At 36.9% G+C, this 26366-nt stretch overlaps 1 protein-coding gene across 2 annotated transcripts in view; it reads left to right on the top strand.

Annotated features, from left to right (window-relative positions):
• The window catches only part of LOC116114239, a 50670-nt gene that overhangs the window by 4543 nt on the left and 19761 nt on the right, over window positions 1-26366 (top strand). Inside the window, exons 1-8 of one of the 2 annotated variants that reach the window (XM_031400395.1) lie at window positions 2186-3174; window positions 3263-3587; window positions 4135-4390; window positions 4468-4684; window positions 4784-5136; window positions 5219-5755; window positions 5850-7050; window positions 7537-7890. In XM_031400395.1, the coding sequence (XP_031256255.1) occupies window positions 2203-3174; window positions 3263-3587; window positions 4135-4390; window positions 4468-4684; window positions 4784-5136; window positions 5219-5755; window positions 5850-7050; window positions 7537-7890 (4215 nt within the window). In that variant the 5' untranslated portion in view covers window positions 2186-2202. Of the gene's footprint in view, window positions 1-2185; window positions 3175-3262; window positions 3588-4134; window positions 4391-4467; window positions 4685-4783; window positions 5137-5218; window positions 5756-5849; window positions 7051-7536; window positions 7891-26366 lie in introns of those variants that run through there. The other variant, XM_031400396.1, reaches the window with a different exon arrangement.

Below are 26366 nucleotides of genomic sequence, written 5' to 3'. Positions count from 1 at the left end.
GGTAAGGTATTTATAAGTTTTTAAGGGTTTTTTTGCCTTTTAAAAATTTTGGGGGGTAATTGTAATTTTATAGGGTACCTAGAACCGGAATCGTTATTACAAGTTTCAGTTGTGGGTACCTAGGAACCAGAACCATCGGTTTCAGTTCCGGTTCCAAATTTCAAAGAATCGTCAGTTCCGGTTTCGGTTCCGATTCTTTCAAAAAATGCAGGGTACTTGGAACTGAATACCCCTAGTATCTAGCTATTGTTTAATGTTTATGTTTGTTTGGTATTTTAATTGTTATGTTCAGCTTCAGGGTTTCCCTTCTAATTATCTGTAATGGTCGGTTGTCTATGAAAATGGAGTAGTGTTTGTGACACTTGTAAGTAATGAGTGTGTATATATATATTGTTAGTGAAGTTAGTAGTTACAGAACCGATTGGAACGGGGAACCGACGGATACCCCGGGTTTAGTTCCGGTTCCTATCTAGAACCGGCCATCAACGGGTAGGTTTCAGTTCCAAAATTTTTGGAACTGGAATTGGGACCTGAGACTAATATAAAATAAAATTAAAGATTTGGGGGTTAATAAAAACTTTTGTAGAAAAAGTAACGTGAATACATTTATATTTATATTTCATAATATTTAAAGTAAGTTGGTTTGACTTTTGCAAATCTACCTTTACAAAGTAATAGAGTTTGTAATTTTGAATTTATCATTTGTAATTTTATTTTTGTTAACAAATTCCAAGTGGAGGGTTATTTGTAAATTTTTAAGGGTTTTTTTGCCTTTTAAAATCTTTGAAGGGTAATTATAATTTTATAGGGTACCTAGAACCGGAACTGGAACCGTTGTTATAGGTTTCGGTTCTCGGTACCTAGGATTTGGAACCGTCGGTTCCAATTCATGTTCCAAATTTCAAGGAACCGTTATTTTCGGTTTCGGTTCCTTAAAAATATGCAAGGTACTTGGAACCGAATACCCCTAGTATCTAGCTATTGTTTAATGTTTATGTTTGTGACACTTGTAATTGTTATGTTCAACTTCAGGGTTTCCCTCCTAATTATCTGTAATGGTCGGTTGTCTATGAAAATGGAGTAGTGTCTGTGACACTTGTAATTAATGAGTGTGTGTATATATATATATATATATAGTTAGTAGTTACTAGCATTGGTTAAAATCCCTTGCCTGTTTGCCTAGATTTTTGTGTTAAGAGACATCTGAACATGCTATCAAATTTCAGATGAAGCTTCTCTTTACCTTCAAGTGCTTTCATTTTATAATCAAGTCCATGCTGACTGAAATAGTTTATTTGATATTTTATCACTAAATTGAGTAATTGTTTTATTTCTTTCAGGTGAAAAAAATTCCTGAATCATTTGAGTCAGTCAAACAGTATTTTGGGTCATTTGTTTATCCTTTGTTGGAAGAAACACGAGCCCAACTGTTTTCAGGGATGGAGACTATTTCAAGAGCACCTTATGCTGAAGTGGTCAGTTTTGCTGAGTCCAAGCCACATGGAGCAGAGATATATGACGTTAAGGTTGATTACTGGAGGAACAGATTCAGTAACATTGGTAAAGAGCCTTATAAAACTTTGACGTGGGATATTTTGATTTTGGCTAACGCGAAACCTGAAACTATTTCCGACTTGGAAAGGGTGGGTAGAACGTGGTCTTTTCTATCAGTCATGAAAACCGTAGACCTAGTGGATGTAAATGAGAATGAGAATGAGACTGATAGCATTTCTACCTATTTTAAAGTCAAGGCCTCAAGAAGCATCCAAGTCGATGATGGGGAGAAATCATTATTTGTAATTTTCTTGGTAAATATAACTCCTAACATAAGAATATGGAAATCATTGCATATGCCTCGAAATTTGAAGATTATCAATGAAATTCTATGCACTAATTCTGTGGTAAGTTTCCTGAAGATGATTTACTTCTTTTCTTGCTGACATAAATTGTGGTGTTTTTTATTGAAACCTGCATGTTGAATGACAGGAGGAAACTTGCCAAGTCTGTTCTGAGCAGAATGGGGGCATCTGGAATGAGAAATTTGGTCTCAGATCGATAATGAATGATTCTCAACTGAAGGCGGTTCTTGCCTGTCTTGATAGCGTGCATTGTGATCACAGATCGTCTGTGCAACTGATATGGGGTCCCCCCGGGACAGGCAAAACTAAAGCTGTTACTATGCTTCTCTTTACACTGTTAAGAATGAAATGCAGAATCCTTACTTGTGCCCCAACAAATGTTGCAATTAAAGAAGTGGCCTCCCGTGTTCTAAAGCTGCTGAAAGAAACTGTTAAAACAGACAACCATGGGACAGGCACTCTGTTTTTTCCTGTTGGAGATATTCTCTTGTTTGGGAGTAAGGAGAGACTCAAAGTTGGTGAAGAAATGCAAGAAATATATTTGGATTATCGTGCTAAAAGGCTTTCAAAGTGTTTTGGGGTGCAAACTGGCTGGAGGTATTACTTTGCTTCCATGATTGATTTACTTGAAGATTGTGTTTCTCAGTATCACATTTTCTTGGAAAATGAATTGATAAAGAAAAGAGAAAACAGTAATGAAGATGAAATCAAAGAGGAGTCTAAAGAGGAGTTCAAGTCATTTCTTGAATATATGAGAGAAAGATTTAACTATACTGCCACTTCTCTTAGGAATTGTATATATATCCTCTGTACTCATATATCCAAAAGTTTCATTTTGGAAAATAATTTTCAAAACATGGTAGCTCTGATCACTTTACTTGATTCTTTTGGAACTTTATTGTTTCAAGACAGTGTAGCTTCTGAGGAACTAGAAGAGCTCTTTTCACATTCAGTAGCTGAAGATTTTTCTTCGTCATCTGGGCATAAAAACTACTTGTTGCACAAGAGGAGGGGTGAATGTCACACTGTTTTAAGAATTCTTCAGGATTCCTTAAGCGAACTTGAGCTCCCAAGTTATATGAACATAGACTCATTAAAAGATTTCTGTTTTAAAACAGCTTCAGTAATATTCTGCACTGCTTCTAGTTCATTTAAGCTGCATTCAGTGGCCATGGAACCACTGAACATTCTGGTCATTGATGAAGCGGCACAACTAAAAGAAAGTGAGTCGACAATACCGCTGCAACTCCTGGGCTTAAAGCATACTATTCTCATTGGGGATGAGTGCCAATTGCCAGCAATGGTTGCAAGCAATGTGTGTTGATGTAATTCTACCGATTTCTATGTATTTGGCATTTGCTTCTCTTTTTAGTTTTCCTTAATTTGTTCGTCTTTGTTTTCAGGTTTCTGATGAAGCTGGTTTCGGGAGAAGCTTATTCGAGAGGTTGAGCTCCTTGGGTCACTCTAGACACCTGCTCAATATGCAATATCGAATGCACCCCTCTATCAGCTACTTCCCAAATTCATATTTCTATAACAACCAGATTTTAGATTCCGCGGATGTTAAAAGAAAAAGCTACGAAAAAGTCTTTTTGCCAGGATCACCAATGTTTGGTCCATATTCTTTCATCAACATATTTGATGGGAGAGACGAGTTCATCAGCTCTGGCTGGAGAAATATGGTTGAGGTAGCAGTTGTGATGAAAATATTGCAGAACCTGTACAAAGGTATGCGTTCTCACATTTATATTACCATCTAAACTAAATTGATTTTCATTTTGTCATCTCACAGCTTATTCAATAGCATGTGATTCATTTAATTTCCAATATTTCCTTTTGAGAAACACAATACTGGTTTCATATTGTCTACATTTTATGAACGTAATTAATTAATTAGCCTAATTTTATTCATGATGGGAAGCATCTTATATAACTTATAATAATGAAATTTGTTGATAAAGGGTAGAACCATCTAATTTATAAATATTGTTCCCCACTTGGGAACTATCATTTTGTGACTAATGTTTATATAGAAATCAAAAAGTGCTGATTTCCTGTCAATGGCTAATGTGGTAAATACTGTCCTATGCTTTTCAACTGATTACCTAATTTCTCATGCATGTACTAATTTGTATTATGTATTGCTTGTAAAAATATGATTGAAGAAAAAGAGTTTTACAAACTTAAATAATGAATCATATATAAATGAAATGAAGTGTTTCAAATTGATCAAATGCCAAAACTATTTATATCCATGGTAATTCATAATATGCAGATTGGAAGGGCTCAAAACAGAAGCTGAGCATTGGCATAGTCTCACCTTACAGTGCTCAAGTGGGAGCAATTCAAAAAAAACTTGGAGGCAAGTATGAGAACAGTGACGGCTTTACTGTAAAAGTGAAGTCAATTGATGGGTTTCAAGGAGGAGAGGAGGACGTTATTATAATTTCCACTGTGAGAAGTAACAGGAATGGATCCATTGGATTCTTGTCCAAGCCACAGAGAATCAATGTCGCACTTACGAGGGCTAGGTAAATATGTAAATGTTGTTCATTGTGTTTGGTTCATTTTACTAACTATGGTGAATAACTTCTGTCCCCTGCTCTAGGCATTGTTTATGGATTTTGGGGAATGAAAGAACCTTAACTCATGGTGAATCTGTTTGGCAAACCTTAATCCGTGATGCTAAGGACCGGCGTTGCTTCTTTAATGCTGATGAAGATAAGGATATGGCCAAAGCTATATTAGAGGCCAAAAAAGAGCTTGGTGAGTTGGATGAATTGTTGGATGCTGGTAGTATACTTTTCAGAAACCAAAAGTGGAAGGTATATATTTTCCATAGCTTTACTTGCTTTGCCAATCAACTTTTCCTACCATGGTTAGTGCAATATTTGTGAGTGATCAATTTCTAACTTATTTCCCAGGTTATTTTTAGTGACAACTTCTTGAAATCCTTTAAAAAAATGACATCAGACCGCAAAAAGAAATCAGTTATTAACCTTCTACTGAAACTTTCAAGTGGCTGGCGACCTAAGAGGAGGAACATAGATTCTATTTGTGAAAGCTCTTCGCGCATTATTAAGATATTCAAAGTTGAAGGTCTCTATACAATTTGCACAATTGACATAGTAAAGGAATCAAATTACAAGCAAGTTTTAAAAGTCTGGGATATATTGCCTTTGGAGAATGTTCCAAAATTGGTAAAACGTTTGGATGGTATATTTGTTAGGTACACTGATGATTACATCAATCGTTGCAAAGAGAAAAATATTGAAGGGTATGTCTACTCTTTTCAGTTCTGTTGAAGAAATATAATTTTTTCCTCTTATACTGACTAGCAAACATTTTATTTGGACTAGGAATTTGGAAGTTCCCAAGACTTGGGCAGCCTCTTCAGAAGTTGTTCGTTTCAAGAATCTTGCTAATAGTAAGAGTGGAAGTGACTTAAGTGGAGCTGCTTCAGATAGTATGAGTTATGTTGAGAATTCTAAGGTGATTGATAGCTTGTTGTTGATGAAATTCTACTCTTTATCATCAGGTGTAGTGAACCACCTACTTTCCGACTGTGATGGTAGAGCATTGGATCTTCCATTTGAAGTAACAGATGAACAGTTGGAGATGATTCTTTTTCCTAGAAGCACCTTCATACTTGGTCGGTCAGGTACAGGGAAAACTACTGTGTTGACCATGAAATTATTTCAGAAAGCAAAACTACATCACATGGCAACTAAAGGATTCTATGGAGTTGATAATCATGAGCATCTGCATACTACCCAGACAAATGAGCTTGAGAAGGGCCTTGGAGAGGAGAAACCGGATATCTTGCGCCAACTTTTTGTGACAGTCAGTCCTAAACTGTGTTTTGCTGTAAAGCAACACATTTCTCACTTGAAAAGGTTTGTGAGTTTTCCATAAGAATAACTCTTGCAGTCTGCTTTTCTTATTTCATTTAAGGTTTGTGGCTAATGATAGTACTTGTAATGCGTGCAGCTCCGCCCTGGGTGAGAAGTTTCTAGCAGAAGGCAGTTTACTTGACATGGATGATATTGATGATGTAGCGCAATTCAAAGATATCCCAAATTCTTTTGTAGACATTCCGCCTAAGTCATACCCTCTTGTTGTTACATTTCATAAGTTCTTAATGATGCTGGATGGTACAATGGGCAATTCATATTTTGAGAGATTCCATGACATTCGGAAACATTCTAATGTCCAAACTCAGAGTTTAAGATCAGATTCCTTATACACAATTATGAGGAAAAAGGAAGTTAGTTATGACAGGTTTAGTTCATTTTACTGGCCACGTTTTAATGAACAACTAACAAAGAAGCTTGATTCTTCGAGGGTCTTCACTGAGATTATATCTCACATAAAAGGAGGCCTGCGATCCATGGAGTTTGGTGACGGTAAACTGAGTCGAGAAGTTTATGTCCAATTATCAGAGGGTAGAGTTTCCATTTTGAGCAGGCAACAAAGAGAGATGATATATGAGATATTTCAAAACTATGAGAGAATGAAGATGAAAAATGGTGATTTTGATTTGGCTGATTTAGTAATTGATCTTCATCATCGACTTAAAAAAGGAAAATACGTCGGAGATCAAATTCATTTTGTTTATGTCGATGAGGTGCAGGATCTTACAATGAGCCAAATTGCTCTGCTCAAATATATCTGCAAAAATGTGGAAGAGGGTTTTGTTTTTTCTGGTGATACAGCACAAACAATTGCCAGGGGAATCGACTTCAAATTTGAAGATATACGACATCTGTTCTACAAGAAGTTTGTACTGGAATCAAGAAGCAATGAACATGATGGCAGAGAACAAAAAGGACAACTCTCAAATATTTTTAACTTGAGCCAGAACTTCCGTACCCATGCAGGAGTACTGAAGTTAGCTCAGAGCATCATTGATCTTCTTTACCGTTTCTTCCGTCCCTATGTTGATGTTTTAAACCCTGAGACTACTATGATATATGGGGAGTCTCCGATTTTGCTTGAATCTGGGAACGATGAAAATGCAATCATAAAAATTTTTGGAAAGAGTGGAAAAGTTGGTGGCAATGTAGTTGGTTTTGGAGCTGAACAGGTGATATTAGTACGAGATGATTGTGCTCGGAAGGTTATTTCTGACTATGTTGGGAATCAAGCTCTTGTTTTGACCATAGTAGAGAGTAAAGGCCTCGAATTTCAGGTGAATTTTTTTTTTTATTGAAAAGTCTTTGCGATTATTGGAGAATTAAACATAGTGTTTGCTTTTAGTATACCATTCTTCATGCTATGCCCTTGAGTACTCTTCTAATCTATTTTGATCTTATTACTGAATGGGTCATTTGTGATCTAGTTAAAACTTAAAAGTTGTAAGTTTCAGACTATTTCCCTTAATTGTCATTTCATTTCATCTTTAGCGTGGACAATGTAAGAAGGCATATGCAGGTAATAATGTAAGATTTCGACTCCTGGCAACTGTTCCTAGTGAAATATAAGATTGAACTTCTATCTAGAATCAAATCCCCTCCTCAAAATTTATGACGGGGGGATTTGATTGCTAAATACTGCTAAAATGATTGGTCTGAAAAGATTTCACCTCGTTTATCCAAGTCCTTACTCCTTCTATTATTCAGTAACTTCTATGAATCCTAAATTTTTTCATTAATGACTTGTATTATTTCTTTCGTAGGATGTACTGTTATACAATTTTTTTGGTTCACCACATCTTAAGAATCAATGGAGAGTGATTTATGAATATATGAAGGAACAAAATTTGCTTGACTCCACGTCACCTAGGTCCTTCCCGAGCTTCAATGAAGCTAAACATAACATCTTGTGTGCTGAACTGAAGCAACTGTATGTCGCCATCACTCGTACAAGGCAAAGGTTATGGATCTGGGAGGATAGGGAGGAAGTCTCCAAACCTATGTTTGACTATTGGAAGAAGAAGTCTCTTGTTGAAGTCAAACAGCTGGATGATTCATTTGCACATGCAATGCAAGTTGCGAGTACCCCCGAAGAGTGGAAATCGCAGGGCATCAAGGTCTTTATTATTTTTTCCCAAGCTGTTATTGTCATCGTTGTTGTCTACTGTTAGTGCCATGCTTTAAATTGTGAAACCTTTTTATTTGACCTGACATATTCTGGAATACGTTTTGCTATTGCACTACTGCTAACAGTATTTATTTTCATCTTCATGTCTCCAATTCTGGTACCCTTTTCCTAGCTGAGCCATTTCACATTCATATTTAGACTGCGTCATATACGCTGCTTCGAAAAATCTCAGTCTTGAGCCATTTGACATTCATATTTTGTTTGTGGTAGGAGTGTGTACAAGTTAGGAAGCCACTTTACTTTTCTTGGTGATACTAAACTATTCTTTTTTCTCTTTTGACAATTATTGTTACTTCCAGCTGTTTCCATGAGCGTAACTATGAAATGGCAAACTAAATGCTTCGAAAGAGCTAAAGATTTTTACTGGGAAGAAAGGTGTAAAGCTACTGCCCTTAAAGCTGATGCTGACCGTATCCGCATAGTTTGAACCCTGAAGAGGCTAATAAAAACTAAGGCAAGCTGCTATAAAATTTGAAGCCATACACAAGGCCAATTCTGCTGCCAAATGTTTTATGAGCGTGGAGGTATGAGAAGAGCAGGTATGAATTGGATATTGATTATTTTGATGAATATAACTTGCTGTCTTTATGTGCTGCAGTGTTATGGATTCATTCTTTATATTATCGTTACTGTGAAAATTTGGATATCATCTCAGAAGTTTCTCCTACTTATTTTGTTGCTGAATATTTTGTGACTTCAGGAATTGATAGTTAAGCATACTTATTGTTGAGAATAGACATAGATCTTGTAGACTCTCAGATGCAGTTGTTGTTTTTATAAGAAAGTTTTGGATGCAATCTAATGTAAAATTGTTGCAGTCTTATCAGAAGGTTAGTATGAAATGAGTTTAGAAGTTTCTTTGTCGCTAGTCCATTTCTGCACCAAGATGAACGCTCCAAAAGTGACTGGATATCTATTTCAGTTTTCAGAGTTGTGACCTATGCAATAAATTCTTCCATACTAATTTTTTTTTTTTTTTCAGGAACTTGTTGCCCTTGTGTATAGTAGTCAATGGCGAAAAGTGCTAGATATTGTATATGTTCCACTTTGAGGTTACTAAATTTGATGTTAAGACTCAATTTCTTGTTGTGCGGTAGGATTTATTTGGAAAAATGGGAGGAACCAGAGCTGGAAAGGGCGGGGGATGTTTCGTTCTGCAGGATGCTATGAGCGTGCAGTAGAGGTGATGCCACGGCAATTTTTTCAGATGTTTGACTGTTTGCTTTGAAGGAAAGCTTTTCGATGTTGGATTGCAGTACCCCATTACTGGAAACAACATGCCAGTACAGATGTTGGTACTTTCCAAAGAGGTGAAGAAAGAAAGAACAAAATTGAACAAGACTTTCTGGAGAGATGCGCTTTTCATCATCATAAGCTCAAAGATAGCAAATCCATGATGAAATTTGTGAAAGCTTTTCATTCAGCGGATTTGAAACGTAACTTTTTGAAGTTTGCTCCAAAGTAAGCTTTTTGATGTTGGATTGACATAACATCCATTACTGGAACAACATGCCAGTACAGATGTTGGTACTTTCCAAAGAAGTGAAGAAATGAACAAAATTGAACAAGACTTTCGGAGAGATGCGCTTTCATCATCATGAGCTCAAAGATAGCAAATCCATGATGAAATTTGTGAAAGCTTTTCATTAGTGGATTTGAAACGTAACTTTTGAATGTTTGCTCCAAAGGTAAAGCTTTTTGATGTGGATTGGAATACATCCATTACTGGAAACAACATGCCAGTACAGGGTTGGTATGTCCAAAGAAGTAGAAGAAATGAATAAAATTGAACAAGACTTTCTGGAGAGGAGTGCTTTCATCATGTGAGCTTAAAGTAGCAATCTATGATGAAATTTGTGAAAGCTTTTCATTCAGTGGATTTGAAACGAGCTTTTTGAATGTTTGCTCCAAGGAAAGCTTTTTGATGTTGGTTGCAATACATCCATCCTGGAAACAACATGTCAGTACAGATGTTGGTGTTGTCCAAAGAAGTGAAGAAATGACAATTGAACAAGACTTCTAGAGAGGTGCGCTTTTCATCTTCATGAGCTCAAAGATAGCAAATCCATGATGAATTGTGTGAAAGCTTTTCATTCATTGGATTTGAAACGGAGCTTTTTGAATGTTGCTCCAAAGGAAAGCTTTTTGATGTTGGATTCAATACATCCAATCCTGGAACAAAGTCCGTAGATGTGTGTTGTCCAAAGAAGTGAAGAAATGAACAGAATTGAACAAGACTTTCTAGAGAGGTGCGCTTTTATCTCTCATGAGCTCAAAGATAGCAAATCCATGATGAAATTTGTGAAAGCTTTTCATTCATTGGATTTGAAACGGAGCTTTTGAGATGTTTGCTCCAAGGAAAGCTTTTTGATGTTGGATTGCATACATCCATTACTGGAAACAACATGCCGTACAGATGTGTGGTACTGTCCAAAGAAGTGAAAAATAAAAATTGAACAAGACTTTCTGGAGAGGAGTGCTGTTCATCACATGAGCTAAAGATAGCAAATCTATGATGAAATTGTGAAAGCTTTTCATTCAGTGGATGATGAAACGTAACTTTTGAAGTCGTGAATTGCTTTGATGAACTTCTATGGTGGAAGATGAGTTGGGAAATTCGTGGATGCTGCAAAATTGCAAAAAGAGAGAGAGGCGATATTCTCCGCGGCACTGATTTGCTACAGAACGTGGAATTTTAAAGAAGCATCTGAACTTATACTTCATTACGTGTTTTCCAATCTCTATGGTCATCGGGAGCAAAGGTGGCCTTTGAAGCAGTTAGAGAAAAGGAGAGCTTTTGGGAAAAGGACCATGCTAGCGGAGAATGACTGTACCAATTTTCTGAATTTGTTCGAAATGAAGCTGACATTTATCAATGAGCAGTGCAACCTATTCATGCTGAGTCATCAATAAATGCTTCAAGAGACATCAGAGTATCAGAGGTTAATATATCTTGTCGAACATTTTGGATTTCATCTTCATTTAAGTACCTCTGAATATGGTTGGGAAGACGAATTAGTTTCGATCTCATAGCATATTCAGAAGACACAATTCATAGAAACCAGGTTTCTGTGAGACCCTTGTCTACTTTGGAATTACTGGAAGATATGATTGTGAAGATACTTGAGTATTGAGCATCGCAAACACGAGATGTTAACAACTGCAGAAGTTAGTGACTTCTGCTGAACTACCTTAGTGTATGGAAGCAATAAGCAATCTTGGTACCAAGTATCTTTTGCTGAACCCAGATGCAGAGTGAGTAGATGAGGTGGACAAAAGATGTGCTCAAACGAGCGAGAAGGTGGTTTCAATTGATGTCAGCAAGCTTGTCTCTGCTGCTCGAGGTATGGAGTTCAGAGTTACTTTTTTGTGGTATGAAGGTGTTGGAAAATCTAGATGCCATTCGCAAGCAGTCATTTGAGAATTCATCATCCGTGTTTGCAAAGTCAGAAATTCTACTTACATCTATGAAGTTTCAAAATCTCTTTGAATTCCAAATTCTGCATCACCAGCATTATGATACTAAGGCACTACAAAATTTTGTGAACTATCAACGAAGCAATTCTTTGACTTCATATTTCCCTAGACTGGCGAGAATCATTGAAGGGAACTTGATTTCTTTGAGAGGAACTGAGATTGTAGGAATATAATTAAAGAAGTTATTTTTCAAAATATTGGCTTGAGAAGTCAGTTATCTTATGGCAGATTGGTGTGTGGTAGTTATGATTCTCGGGTCTGGTAAGCCGAATAATGAGGTGTTTGAGAATGTTGCAAAAGTTTTAATGAAATACACCATGGAAGAAATTTGAGAGAGCCTCTCTGGGAATATGGGATTATGCATAAACATTGAACTGTTCAGAAGTTCTTTGGAGCTTTGAAAGATATTTATGATGCAACTGGAGGGATAGGCTATATATCACCTCTAATTTCTGTATCTATTGAGCGGTTTTTTGTTGATTAGTTGTCTAGATCCGCGCCACGGGATATCTTACCACACAGTCATCTTGTGGATTGGCTTATCTACCAGGGGGGAACACCAACCCAGCTTCAAGCATCAGATTGATGTGCAACAATCCTTGAGACATGTACTGATTTGTGTCCACATTGTTTCGCAGTTCCTTTACCATGAGAGGACACAATGGAATGGATCAGAAACTCTCATACAAGGTGAACATTACATTCATTGTTGTTTGAGATTGGTTGTAATAGTGTGTTTGCTCATTTGAATTTTGGGAACTATGAAAATTGCTCTTTGGCTTGTCGGCAGGAACAAATTTACACAAACTGCCTGGGAATTTTGTGATTCCTCGCAGAAGATGGTGGTGGCTAATTCTCTGAGTGTTAATGTGATGCCGAAGCATTTAAAATGTCAGGACCACTTGTAATTGTGAGTTTGGGGGAAATTGTCAAGATTTAGGTGCAAGATGCAGTTTTGTTGACATGAAAGCCAGGCAGATGTAAGGATATCTAGGTATTATGTTTCCGAAGTGAAGCTCAAGGCATTGGAGCTAAACTGGAAGCTACTATTTGCAAAGATTATCTCTTCGTCAGACTGTCGTGGCCAAGGATTGAGTTCAACTTCTGTCTTCAAATTCTGCTATCCTTCCAAATAAGGATTCAATCACCCGGACCATAAATGAGAATAAATGCTCATGGACCCTGGAGTTTTCGGAAACACTTGAAGCTTAGATTTGATAGGAAATGCAGAAGATCAAAAGAGCATTTTTGTTAATGCCCCAAGAGTAAGATGTGCCATTGCTTTTTTCACATCAGTTGAATGCAGGGTGAAGTATGTAATAAGTGAGCGTTGATTTATTATTTATTTGTGATTTCAGTTGAATGTAGACAAATGTATCGGCTTTTAACTGCTGCAATGGAATGTGGAAACGTTCAGAAGAACCCTTTGAAAAGCCAGATGGATGAAGCAGTCAGCACTGCTTAAAGAATTGAAGCAACTTTATGCTGGATTAGATGGAAAGGTCAGTTAAATATGGTGCTTTAGTTTTACAATATCATCCTAAATTGTCATCGTTGCCAATTGCTGGTTATGAATCGAAGTTGTGCATGGTAATTGCATTTGCATTTACTTGGTGGTTAGATTAATGTAGTGCCATTTAAAACTAATAATTTTTTAGAAAAATAATTAATTTCAGTGGTCAGCAAGTGGAGAACAACGTTTCAACCATTAGAATTGCAATAGATGAAATTGCAAGGGTTGCAGTCAACAAGGCAAACAGTGAGCCTCATTGAATCAGCTATTCTTGTAGCAGAGTAGGAGTGTTAAAGGCAAGGCACAGAGACGGGCGTGGGCTCTGGTGAGGGTATGCATCAGAAGGAAAATGTGATGAGGGAAACATTGACAGTAAGATGGAGGGTTTTGGCAGTTCCTATAGCTTTGGTTCCCAATCCCAAACCAAGCCAATTGTCAGGATCCGGAAATTGAAAACTAGGGATGGGAAAAAAGAAAGCCTAAGAAAAGAAAGGGGAAACATTAGTAACCAAATCTCAGAATTCCTATTTGAAATTGATTACCATCTACTACATGTTGTAGTGTCAAATTGAAATGGCTAGGTTTGTGAGTCTTTGGTTGTAGAACAAATAAATTTCATTGTTTTAATATCATGATAATGCTAGCCTAGTTTACATTTACTATTTGAACTAAGGGCTGATTTGATCTCTGATTCAAGAGTAATTTTCAAAAACTCAAAAACAACAATCAATTACCATCTCTTGATTAGTCCTCAATAAGTGAATAACCCTCCACCTCAAATTCTTGGGTGAAAGTTATCTATTGCTCTTAGCCTCTGACATTTCCATCACAGCAAACTATATATCATTTTACAAGAGTAAGGCCTGAAATCACTAGGATCCTCTTTTCCAATTCTTCATAACTCTTCAAGGCCTCCTCTACATTCTTTGCATGAACTGAATTTGCGCCATTATCAACCTCACATCTCTAGCTTCTTTCACTTTGTTTGCGCCCTCTACGTTCTTTAGCAGATTGATATTGAGTTTGAACTGCAAGTACATTAGCAGCTTTGTATCCCCTACCTCTGTGACCAACTCTGCTGTTACCTGCAAATTAATGTAAACTTAATTTGCACACACTAAAACAACAATAACAAAATGATTAACAGAAGAAAATAGCCATACCCCTTTACTGGCACAATGTCCCTAGCTTTCTCCAAGTAAGCCAATGCAAGCTTCCTATGATTCTCTTGAGTAGAGTTCACAAAATCCAAATCTGTCACATGCACAGCACAAAATCACTCATCTAATTATAAGAACAAACAGTGATCTAAACAGGTGATTAAGTAGGAAGACTTAACTGGCCGCCAGTAGGGCAGTACATGCGAGCAGAAAGAGATGAAGCGAAGTGTAGTTATAATTGGTTGGCTGCTGCGCCATGAAGATAATAAACTGACCCTTGTTGATAGAACTTCAGATTGTCAAGAACCCACATGAGTGCATAGTGACTGTACTCACTCATCAATCGCCAACATCACCTTTATCACTTCCTCCTCCTGCTAAAGCACCTCAACCATCATTTCTTAAAGGGTTTCTCAGATAGAGCTAAGAAATACAGACAAATTATAGCAAAATCTAGCGGGCGTCCCTCTCTAAAACTCCACCACCCAAGCCAAGTGTGATTGCCCCCGGTGGGAGGGTGGCTACTGCAAGTGGGCACACTGAGGCGTGCGCGCAGTATGGGTCTTTTCCTCGAGCACCTGGCGTGCGACCGAGAGGAGGAGAGCTGGGGATGGTTGGGGATGATGGAAACCCAGAAGAACACCCACAGTCAGTTCAAAAAACACAACACAACACCAAATAGCAAACCACACAAAAACTACAAAAAAAATCAGCCTCGAAAAAGCTCCAAAACGAGGTAAACCGCAAAAACCCAGCGGCGAGAGGGCAGCCTTTCACGGCCGACGATTGGAGGGAAACTAGTTACAGGGTTTGAGGGGTTTTAGAGAGGAGGCATCGGGGTTAAGAGGGTAGTGTTAGACTTGATTTTCGTCCCGGAATCGCCGGAAATCGGCAAGAAGCGCGCGATTCCCACAGCGAGCGGCCGCCGACGGTTTGGCGGTGTAGAGGGGGTGATTATGATAGGGGTTTTGATGAAAGAAGTTAGGAGATATGTTGGTGGTGTCGATGCATTCCAACAACGTTGGAATCAGGTCAATTCGGCCTGAAAACGGCAATCGCGAGGTGGAAGAGGAAGGTTGAAGAAGAGGTTGGGATTGAAATAAATTTGAACTTAACATGGTTATTTTTCTAATTTTACTAATTGGGGTTAAAAAATAATATTAATTATTGTCAAGGGCTAATAGGATCCTCCGCACCTTAACAATTGTTAACCCTCGGTTTAATGTCGTTTACTCTATAGTTTAATATGGCATAAATATAACCCATCGGTTTAATGTCGTTTACTCTATTAGTATAATTAGAGGTGGAACATTTGGTGGGTTAGGTCGGTCAAGCCTAACCCGGCCTGTAAAAATGCGGGTTAAACCCGACAGTAACCTCGAGCAAGTTGGGTTGCACAATGGCAACCCGCAACCGACAGGTTGTGTTTGTCTTTTGCAAGAGGACCACCAACCCGTCGGTGTTAGCCGAAAAAAAATAAAAAATAAAAATTTTTATTTTATTTTTCAAATTACCCCTTTACCTTGAAATATAGCCGTTTTATAGCCGTTGGAAGAGTCTTTTATCATTTCTTCCCATTTTTTCCTATAATTGGCTCTAAACTCTCACATTTCTCACAACTCAAATTCTCTCATTCTCTCATATTCTCTAATCTCTAATCTCAATTATTCATTTTTAGTTTTGCAATTTGCTCGTTTTTTAATTTTTATTAGTTTTGCAATTTTTAATTCATATTTCCAATTTCCAAATTCCAATTTCCAATTCATATTCCAATTCTATTTCTTTAATTTTTTTTTTCTACATCAATTTTTTTTTTTTCAAATACAATGGATAGATATTCTCTCCCAACAATTACAATATGACGGAAACTACATCCTAGTCCTAGTCCCGCTGATTTTACTAATATAAATGCAGGAGGAGATTAAATAGTCCCGCTTTCCCATCTCAGAATCGATACACCTCAAACTATGCCTCGATTCCAACAGCTCCCGGGTGTTCTAGAAGGTCTTTGTAATCGTCGTGCTCGTCCAACTTCATCTCAAACTAAGGCGGGATCATAATTGCCGTCAAAAGTGAGAAGACAGACCAAATCAGACATTTGAGCGCATTTTGACAAGTTTATTGAGACAGAAAATGGCGTTCAAGTCAAGAAAGCGAGATGCAAATACTGTGGAAATATTTATAAAGCTGATTCAGGTAATGGTACTAGTACTTAAAAAGGCATGCTAATAAACATATAATCAACATGGAAATAGAGAAAGCAATCAAACTCAAATAACTAAATGGGTACTATTGACGTACGTTATAGTTCTGATGTATATAGGGAATAGTTAGCTTTATATATTGCTAAACTGATCAACCATTGGCTGAAGATAAATATTTTGAAAGATTTGTTCAAAATTCATTTTTTCCAGGATATAAAAGTTATTCTAAAACTGCAACTAGAAATGATTTAATAAAATTGCTTAATAATAAAATGAAATTAGAATAAAAAATAAAATACATACTTATCATGTTAGTGTGGCTCTAAACTACCGATATTTGAGTGGTAGAGCTAAACAATATTATATTTGTGTGACTAGTCATTATTTTGATAATGAATGTAAATTAAATAAATCTTTATTAGGATTAGATTATTGGATGTTGATCATAGTGGTGAACAAATTTTAATAAATTGTGAAGTTTTAGAAGAATTATGAGTTGTTAATAAGTGATAAGTTTAACTTTAGATATGCAAGTTCTAAAATAAAGCTATAGATTATTTTTCAAAGTAATTATCCTTATAAAACAATTTGAAGTTTTTTCACCAACGTTGTGCATGCCATGTTATTTAATATTGTGAAAAGTGGTATGGAAAACAATTAAAGAAAATGTTAATAGAATTAGAGATTGTTTAGCTGGATACTAATAGTAATAAAAGAAATGCTAAATTTCAGACGCTTGTATAAAATCAAATATGTCTCCTAGAACTTTGCATTAGACATGCCTGTTAGATGGAATAGTACTTATTTAACTGTTGATTCATGTACCTTATCCTAATATAATTAGTTATTTTGTAAAAAATAATAGGTCCTCATTATGGTAGAGAAAATGATTGGCAAATAGCTAAAGTATTTCATTCTTTTCTTAAAACTTTTTACCAATCCACTTACACACTTTTGGTGTGTATTATCCTACTAGTCCATGTAATACATACAATTATAAAAATTTTCGAGTTTTTATAAAAAACAAAGACAATATATTTTAAATGCACCAATAAAGGCATAGAATTTTTTTTTTAAAATATTGGGAACCCATTCATTTCTTTATTGTATATGCTATATTGATCCTAGAATAAATTAGCAGGTTTAGAAAATGGTTTTGACAATTTATGTGAAAATTTACAAACCGAAGTATATGCCAATCAAATAGGAGAGGTAAAAAAAAAACACTTTTCGAAGTATATTTAATATGAAAACAGGTATGAGAACCCGCAAAGAGGTGAAAATCAGGGAGCTGCATCGAAGAAGAAACAAATGAAGACTTTATTCTTGGGGTGCACTGAATAGGCCGAAGAGGACCCAAATCCGAAGACACAACTCTTTCAGAGGCCTCCACCACCACCAACAACAACTAATGTACTGTCTTCTATGCAGTCACAGAGTAACGAGCTTCAACAATATTTAGGAACTCCTGAAATGTTACTAATAGATCCACAACAAAGAGCCAACTTTGATGTCTTGAAATTTGGAAAACCAGAAAATGTATTTTTCGGTATATCAAGACTTGCTTGGATGTTTTGTTGTTCCAATCTCAACCGTCTCATCCGAATAAACATTTAGTGCAAGTGGAAGAATTTTAAATGAAAGGATGACTAAACTTTCACCACAAATGATTGAAGTCTCAACATGTCTTCGAGATGGGAAGGTCGCGCCATCAAGGTCAATACGAGGTTGTTACGATACTTTAATAGAATCATTTCAATTTGTAATATGATGATACGAATGAGGGAGGTCCGAGTGAAACCACAAATTAGGGTTTTGTAAAATGTAACTTGTAATAATTGTCAATTATTGTACTCTTTTTCCTTACCAAGTTTTGTCCTTTGGGTTTTTCTTAGTGAGGTTTTAACGAGGCAATATATTTGTAATTCTTATTTATTTTTAATAAATAATAATTTAATTATTTATATTACAATTTTATGTATTAAAATGAATTAATATTTGGATTGTTAACAAAAAAAAAAAATTAATTAATTTAATTATTGATATTTAAAAGAAATTAAAATAACTAAAAACAATTACATTTATTCATTTATAAATTGTTAATTATTCATTAAAAGTTAATTAAACATTTAAATTTAAACAAAATAAAACAAAACAAAATTAAAAAAAATAATAATAAAAAAGCGGGTTAACCCAGCGCAACCCGCACCTAACTGGCGGGTTAGGGTTGGCGGTTGCGCGGGTTAGGCAGCCAATTCGCTAATATTGGGGGGCCTAACCTGGCCGCCAATGTCACCGGGTGGGTCGGACCGACCCGCCATTTCAGCAACCCGTGCAGGCCGAGTCGGGTCGGGCCGGGCGGGTTGGTTTTCCACCTCTAGTTATAATAGACATAAATTATAAGCATAATATTATACATAAACATTTTTATACAACTTCTCATACAATTTAATGTGGTTAAAATTGATTAGTTAATTTTAAATTAAATAAATCATTCAATCATCCTTGTCACATTAGATTGTATGAAAAATGTTGTATAAAAATATTGTATGTGTAGTATTACTCAAATTATAAATTAGAGTATTAGGGTGACATTGCTGGTACTAAAATCAGTTGGGATCAAATTTGTTTTTGAAACATTAGGGGAGTCTATTGAATTTCTTAGTAACTAACACGAAGACTTGGAAACAACTGAGAAGACTTGGGCCAAGAAGAAGAAGATTCCACCCACTACGTCACTACCTTTTCTTATCTCTTTCTTTTTGATAAATCAAACTTTCCTCTCTTTCTTAGATAAAAAGGTGATTCAAACTAAAAAAGAAAATTAGATTGTGTTTTTTTTTTTTTTTTTATCAATTTTGTGTTTTTATTTTCGTTTGGTTGAAAATATGAAAAATATCAAGAAACATAAAAAAAGAAAATATGTTTAGTGTCATCTGAAAATGATATTTAAAAACACAAAAAATTAAACGCATGCAACATGTTGGGGGGTTATTAAAAGACATATTAGAGTTAAATTTTAATTAAAGGCTTATCCAGTTTGTAAAATCTAACAAATAGCCATGTTTTTTATTAAGCTTAATTAAACTTAATTAGAGGTTAATTACGAATAATGAAAATCTGTAATCTTTTATAAAATTATGATATGTCCCCAAGAGTCAAAATTCTTGCAAACAAACCCAAAGACTTTCTTTCCTCCGCGACATTAATGCATTCCTCCGCCATTGACATCTTCTCCAACACAGATCGTCGTCGTCCTCCCTCCTCCCGTGACATTTCGTCAGGATGTGTTCTCCCTTTCGATTTTATATTTTGATTTACAAAGATTAATGATGGATTGGGTTTGGGTTATTTAGTTTAGTTGTTTAGGTTGTTTGATGTAATGGAAATTGAAAGGAGTGAAATTTGTGAAAAATGTCTGCATTGTGGGTAGCTGGGGGGTGGTACAGCAGCGATTGTGTAGAGAGACTGAAAATGTGCTCTGGATATGATAGATCGCTAAGCGACCTAGTGTGTCACTTAAGCGATCGGTACGTGGTAATACAGCAGATAGATCGCTTAAGCGATCAGGTATGGGGCATAAGATCGCTTAAGCGTTTGCTAAAAGTCTGGTGTATAGTAGCAGATTGCTTAAGCGATACACCAGATCTGTCAAGCAACTGTGCAGATGCTTTTTAAAATATTTCAACCCTTAGTACATCAGTTAAGAATAGTTTTTTCTTGCATTTAGGTAGTGGCTATTAGGACATGGGACAAGTTGTTTTGGATGTTGATATTTTGGTGAGTGGGTGGAGGAAGAAAGTAGCAGGAAGTGATTGGGAAGAGCAAAAAAATTATACCAATTGTTGTGAGCACAAAGGTTAGTTTGATGAGTTGATTGATTAATAATTAGAAGGGTGAACTGAGTTGCTCACGTAGTGATATAGTTGTAAAGTATGTTTTACGCAGAGTTCCAACATTAAAGGTCCCCCTATATTAAAGTTGAATGAAAGTGTGAAGTTATATATGATTGATGTGGCCGATAATGGTTCGAGGGTGATTTAAGGGTTCTTTGTAGAAAAACCATTGAAATTTGGTTCAAAGGAAGGGGATAACGAGGAAGTGGCGGAGATTTGCCTGGTTTTAATTTGAACTACGAGGGCAGCAATGATTTGTTAGTTGAAAAATCAAGAGTAGACGGTGAATTGGGTGGTGGTGAGGACGACACTGTAGAAGAGGTTAGTCACGGGGGCAGAGTGAAATGTTGAGGAGGAGGACCCCGTACATGTTCCTGGGATGTAGAGATTTCTAAATACAGATTATGCAGAAGGTGTAGTTTGTGAGGAAGAGAATGCATTGGCCGTTTATGTAGGGTTAGAGGGGGCGTTGCAGGTAGTAGTGAATCAGCTCATTTTTTTACGGAGGATCGGAGTTGCAAATAGGGTATTTATTTTACGACAAAGATGAAGTGGTGAGGAAGCTAAATTGTTGTCGTGAGACTTAAATTGAGTTCATCACCAAACGTCAAATTCATTGGCTATGACCGTGCATGTTGTGACCGAAAGTGCAAGTGACGGGTTTAGTAGAAGGTGGCGGAGTCGAAAAAAATTATTCTAGCATAATACCCGTGAGCACACATGTGGTTGAGACAATTTTAGGTGAGCATCGACAAGCCTCCGCTGATGTTATTAGACAATTTGTCAAAAGTCAGTTCGTTGAAGGGAAAGTTCCATCTTCTAAAGAGATTCAAAGACTTGTGTGCACAGAGTTGGGATGTACTGTTAGTTACTGGAAATGCTGGAAAGGGAGACACTATGCACAAGATTTTGTGAGGGGCACGCCAGAGCATGGGTACGCCATATTATAAGCGTACCGTTATATGCTTGAGTTGACAAACCAAGGTAGCAAGATAATTTTGAAGTGGGACAAGAATATGTGTTTAAATGTTTTTTTTGTTGCTTACAGTTTGCTATAAGGGTTTGTAACATGAGAAAGGTGGTGGCCGTTGATGGTTGCTTTTTAACGGGAAAGTATAGAGGTACATTGTGGTGGCACTGCACAGGACAACGAGAATACACATATCTGTTGCATGGTGTGTGGTTGACTCTGAGAATGACAAGTGTGGACTTGGTTTTTTCAACAAATTACTACGATAGTCCTGACAGTGACGAGTTGTGCATATATCTGATAGGCACAACTCTATAAAGAAGGGGATTGCCACTATTTACCGTCAAGCACATCAAAGATTCTGTATGAGGCACCTTGGTAAGAACCAAAACAAAAAAGTTTAAGTGTGCTAGCCTCCTTCAGACATACTACATGGCAACAAAAGCTTATCAGGTTGATGCGTTCGAGGAGCACTTCCAAACAAATGAATCAAGGATGATAGAGTTGCTAAGTAGGCTAAGGTTTTCTATTAATATATATTCTGTTAGTTCCCTTCATTTTTTCATGATCCATTTATTAATACTTAGGATTATTAATATTTTTTTCATTTCAATATCCTAACCCCATTAATGGGGCATTTTTAAAAGGCCATAGAAGTTCAAATTTAATTAAAAGGCCATGTAGTTTGAAAGTGTTAAGTAAATAGCCTTGTTTTTTTTTATTAAGGTTTACATAAGGGTTTACGATCGTTCAGTGGACCATGATCGATTAAGCGATTCATAGACCAAGTGTTATTTTCACATTCTATTGGACTTATTGAAATTTCAACACCAAAAGAAAGTGTAATTAACATTTTTGACTGTACACAAATAGCAAAATCAAAATAAAAAATATACATGGAAGACAACTGTAACTCTACAAAGCCATCTGCACAAGCAATCATTCAAATTTTAAACTTAGTTACATCCTTTCTTTACAATCAGATCGAGAAGAATTTCAAAGAGTATAATATTATTAAATGCCCTGAAAAATTTACTTTTCTTCTTCGTCCATTCTCAATCTCAAGTCATTTTCTTGCTCGAACTCTTAAATCTTTATGTGACGGAAAAGAAAGAAGAATATGTTCACAAGCTTGCATGGTTACTAGTTCTCTTCAACCCTTCAAACTTCATGAGGTACTCTTGCTCTTTCTTTGTTTATGCAAAAACAAAAAAGAACTATATGTTTAATATAAATATAATAAGATCAGGTCCATGAACGAATCGTAAACCCTATATGTTAGCATACGTAAACATTCTACACCTTCTAGTTTCATATTGACGTACAAGAACTATATGTTAATTAAAATATAATAACGGTCATGTTCTACTGAGAACGAATCGTACACCTTATATGTTTAGTAGCATTAATCGCTTAACCGATCTCTGAAATACAAATAATAAAATCAGAATACACAGGATTGCTTAAGCGATTCTATATCGTTAAGCGATCCTGTGTATTTCGACTTAGTCGCTTAAGAGATCCGGTGGTATTTATGATATCGCTTAACCGATCCTAACCTTTTACACTTGGTAGCTTAAGCGATTTACGATCGCTTAAGCGATCATGAGCAAATAAATACATAAGTGCCCACATGGATGATCGCTTAAGCGATCATTACTGAGGTAAATCATCTGCCAGATCTATACCGCTTAAGCAATCCGTTTGTATCGTAAGTGATTCTTGCTTTTTACTCTTGATCACTTAAGCAATTTCGATCGATTAGAGATATTGTCCAAGGCAGAATCAACATCTGCCAGATTTATGATCGTTTTAAACGATTCTTTGCTTTTACTCTTAGTCGCTTAAGCGATTTTAGATTGCTTAAGCGATCTTGTCTATGATCACTTAAGTGATCTTACCTATCGCTTAAGCGATTCGACTTTTACTCTTGGTCGCTTAAGCGATCTTGTTCCAAGCAGAATCTTCTGACCAGATCTATGATTGTTAAGCGATCCCTTTGTAACGCTTAAGCGATTCTTTGTAAAAGACTCTTGGTCACTTAAGTGATCAGATCGCTTAAGCGATCTTGACCGAGGCAGAATCAACATTTTCCCAAATGTACGATCGCTTAAGCGATATTATGAATCGCTTAAGCGATTCTTCGTAAAAGAAAACTTGGTCGCTTAAGCGATTTTAGATTGCTTAAGCGATCATTTGTGGAAAACCCTTGGTCGTTTAAGAGATATATGTGGTCGCTCGCTCATATACGTATGTTTGGTACCATGCTTGTCTTAAGTAATTAATTTTGAAATGACTGTGATTGGGATACATTTCTACCTACTCATTTCCCTCCAAATCCGAAAAGAATTTGTATCACAAAATTAAGTAATTTATATCAAACTAATTCATCACAAATCAAAATATAAGAGACATCAATGTAATTGAAGTTTAGAGACCTCAATGTAATTGAAAGTTAAACAAAATCATTCATATAGTGCCGAAACACAAATTTCTAAGACATTTAACCTGGTTCTAATTGTAATAAAATTTCTTTTACCCAAACAATTGCAAAGAAGAACCCAATCAAGTATCATTTTTCGTCTCATTTCCCTTCATACTCATTTCCCTCTGACCTGCCAACTACCTTTGAGAAGTTTTCGGATTCTGTATAATCAATACTGAGATCATGTTTGGTACCGTGCCTTGCCAGCAGCCTTGATTGCAGATGCCTCCTCTTGCCAACCAGCCTCTGAGAAGTTTTCGAAAATCTGTATAATCATTTCTGAGTCATTGTTGGTACCATGTCTTGCCATCAGCCTTGATGCAGATGCCTCTTCCTGTCAACCAGCCTTTGAAAAGTTTTCAAATTCTGTTTGCCAGGAACTTGTCTAAGATCATTGTTTGGTACCATGCCTTGCCAGTAGCTTGATGTAGAGCCTCCTCTGCAACCAGCCTTTGAGAAGTTTCCTCTCATTTTGCCAGGAACCTGCAAAATTATCAGACACACACCTAGCCGATGTCAGCTTTTGTAAATTTAAAAAAAATCCAAAAAGTTATGGAGTGCAAGATTGAGAGTTCACTTAGTCGTCTCTTTCAGTAAAGCTCATATAGCATGACACCTGTAGCATCACACCACAACCCAAGTATTAACATCAACATCCATAAACTACAATATTCAAAGTCCAACTTCCCTACCTTTTGATTGGTTTTGGTCACTCAAAACGGATCATATGCCCTTGGAAGCACTCAACAGCCCAGCGTTCCCGACAGTTGCTCGTTGTTCATCATTCAAGCTGTCCATCCGGGTTGTTGGTATGTCGAACTGAATAAATTTCAGGGCATATGCCCCACAATCAGCACTACAATAGGAAGAAGACATGCATTAGAATTAACTTATAGAACAATGTATTATGTAAGTAAGTTTAATACAAAATTTACCTGACTCATTCTTTGGGCGGTTAGAGCGCTTAAGGGCCACTTTCTGATCAGTACTGATCATCGAAGTGCTCAAACATCCGCTGTCACGCAACACGCATAGGAACAATAATGACAGTGGCTCCAACTCGATCTCTAACTGCTTGTCTCGACAAATAGTTAGGTTGCAGTCAAGGATCTTCAGCAACCCATTCTCTAGATGCGCGACAGACTACTATCCAGTGCATATCTGACGTTGATGATGCAATAAACTCTTTTAACCTTTTTCCAACTGTGGCTATTTGGGCATTCCCACCGTACATACTGCATAATCTGTCATCGAACTTAAAATCAAGGGATGCAGTCCAAGTCTTCTAGGCCCAATCTTTTCACTTGGCTCCCTTTGCTGCACCCTACCAACGACCTTTTAATTAAATTGCGATAAGTCGAAACAAGTGTTTGGCCCAACGCCACATGGTGATGACACAGTGGGATACAATAGATCACCATTACTGGTCTGTCATTGCCTTATCAGTGCCAATACCTCATCGATGTGCGCATCAATTAAAAACAACATAATAAGTATGAAAAACATAAGAAAAAAAAAAGGAAAACTCGTCTTACATTCTACATGGGCATCACTTCTTGATTCATTTGAATAGGCATAAAAGAGTTTTTTCTTTTCCCCTATTGGCCTATACAAATCGACCTTTGAGTCATTTTCGCTTGCCCACTTCCTCCCCCTTCCTCATTTGTACATCCCGCTTCCTTCACCTCCCACCTACCCTCTCCATTATCACTGCCCCACTCTCCACCAACCTCCTTAAACCCTCCATTTTTGCTTTTCCATTGTTTTCTTAATTTTCTTTCTTTCCATGTGTTACTACCGTGTAAGGCGATTTGACAAACTGCTCTTTCGGCTCTCTCTTTTCAGCCCAGGTTGCACTAAACACCTTTATACTCCACCAACTTCCTCTCCACCGTACAACTTTTCTGTCACCTTATCCACTTTTTCCTCCACCTTTCATCCACTCTTCCATTGTCAAAACTCTCATAAACGGCGTGTGTAAAACTCTCAAATAGGCCGTTTATGAGGTTAACCACCTCATTCTCCTAACGTACACATCTCAGTAAAGCGGTACTTATTGTACTGGTTTACTGAGGTATACGAACCTCTTCCTCCCTCTCCTCCTCCTCCCTCCCTCTCGCCGTTGGAGCTCATCATCTCGGTTCAATCACGTTCTCAAGCAGTGGCCCTGTAACTGTCGTCACATGTGTGAGCCTGCTAGGTCCCGCATCAGGCGATCTATCCATTCATCCCTTTCATCCTCCAGTGGTTCAAAAGATGTGACATACTCTTTTCTGCTTCATCCCTAGTAGCGGTGAGAAAGGGACGGATGACTCCTTGCAATAAAAAACAAATCAATCAGATTGAAGCGACATTTTAAAGCAACTGCATATTCGAAAGCTTAATCCTTAATCTTACCCGAGCCGCTTCAATTTCAATGTTTATTTGGTCGTAATCCAATGAGTACACTTTGACATGCCACCCAACTCCTAGGAAATTGCTGTCGCACAATCGAACTCTCCTCCTCCCCCCTGCCTTAGCCAAGATAGGGACGACCTCATACATCCAAGTTACATTGTAAAAAAACAGTCCATATTATAATTCAAACACATATATTACAAAAAATATAACAAAAAGCTATTAATATTTACCTGCATTGCCCATGGGAAGCCAAACAAATTGTACGTGCCGGTTTATCCTTCCGACCCATTGGGACTGCTT

The sequence above is a fragment of the Pistacia vera genome, unplaced genomic scaffold, assembly GCF_008641045.1.
Source record: "Pistacia vera cultivar Batoury unplaced genomic scaffold, PisVer_v2 Contig704, whole genome shotgun sequence".
In the NCBI taxonomy this organism is placed as follows: domain Eukaryota; kingdom Viridiplantae; phylum Streptophyta; class Magnoliopsida; order Sapindales; family Anacardiaceae; genus Pistacia; species Pistacia vera.
This window is presented reverse-complemented; position numbering and strand designations above follow the sequence as displayed.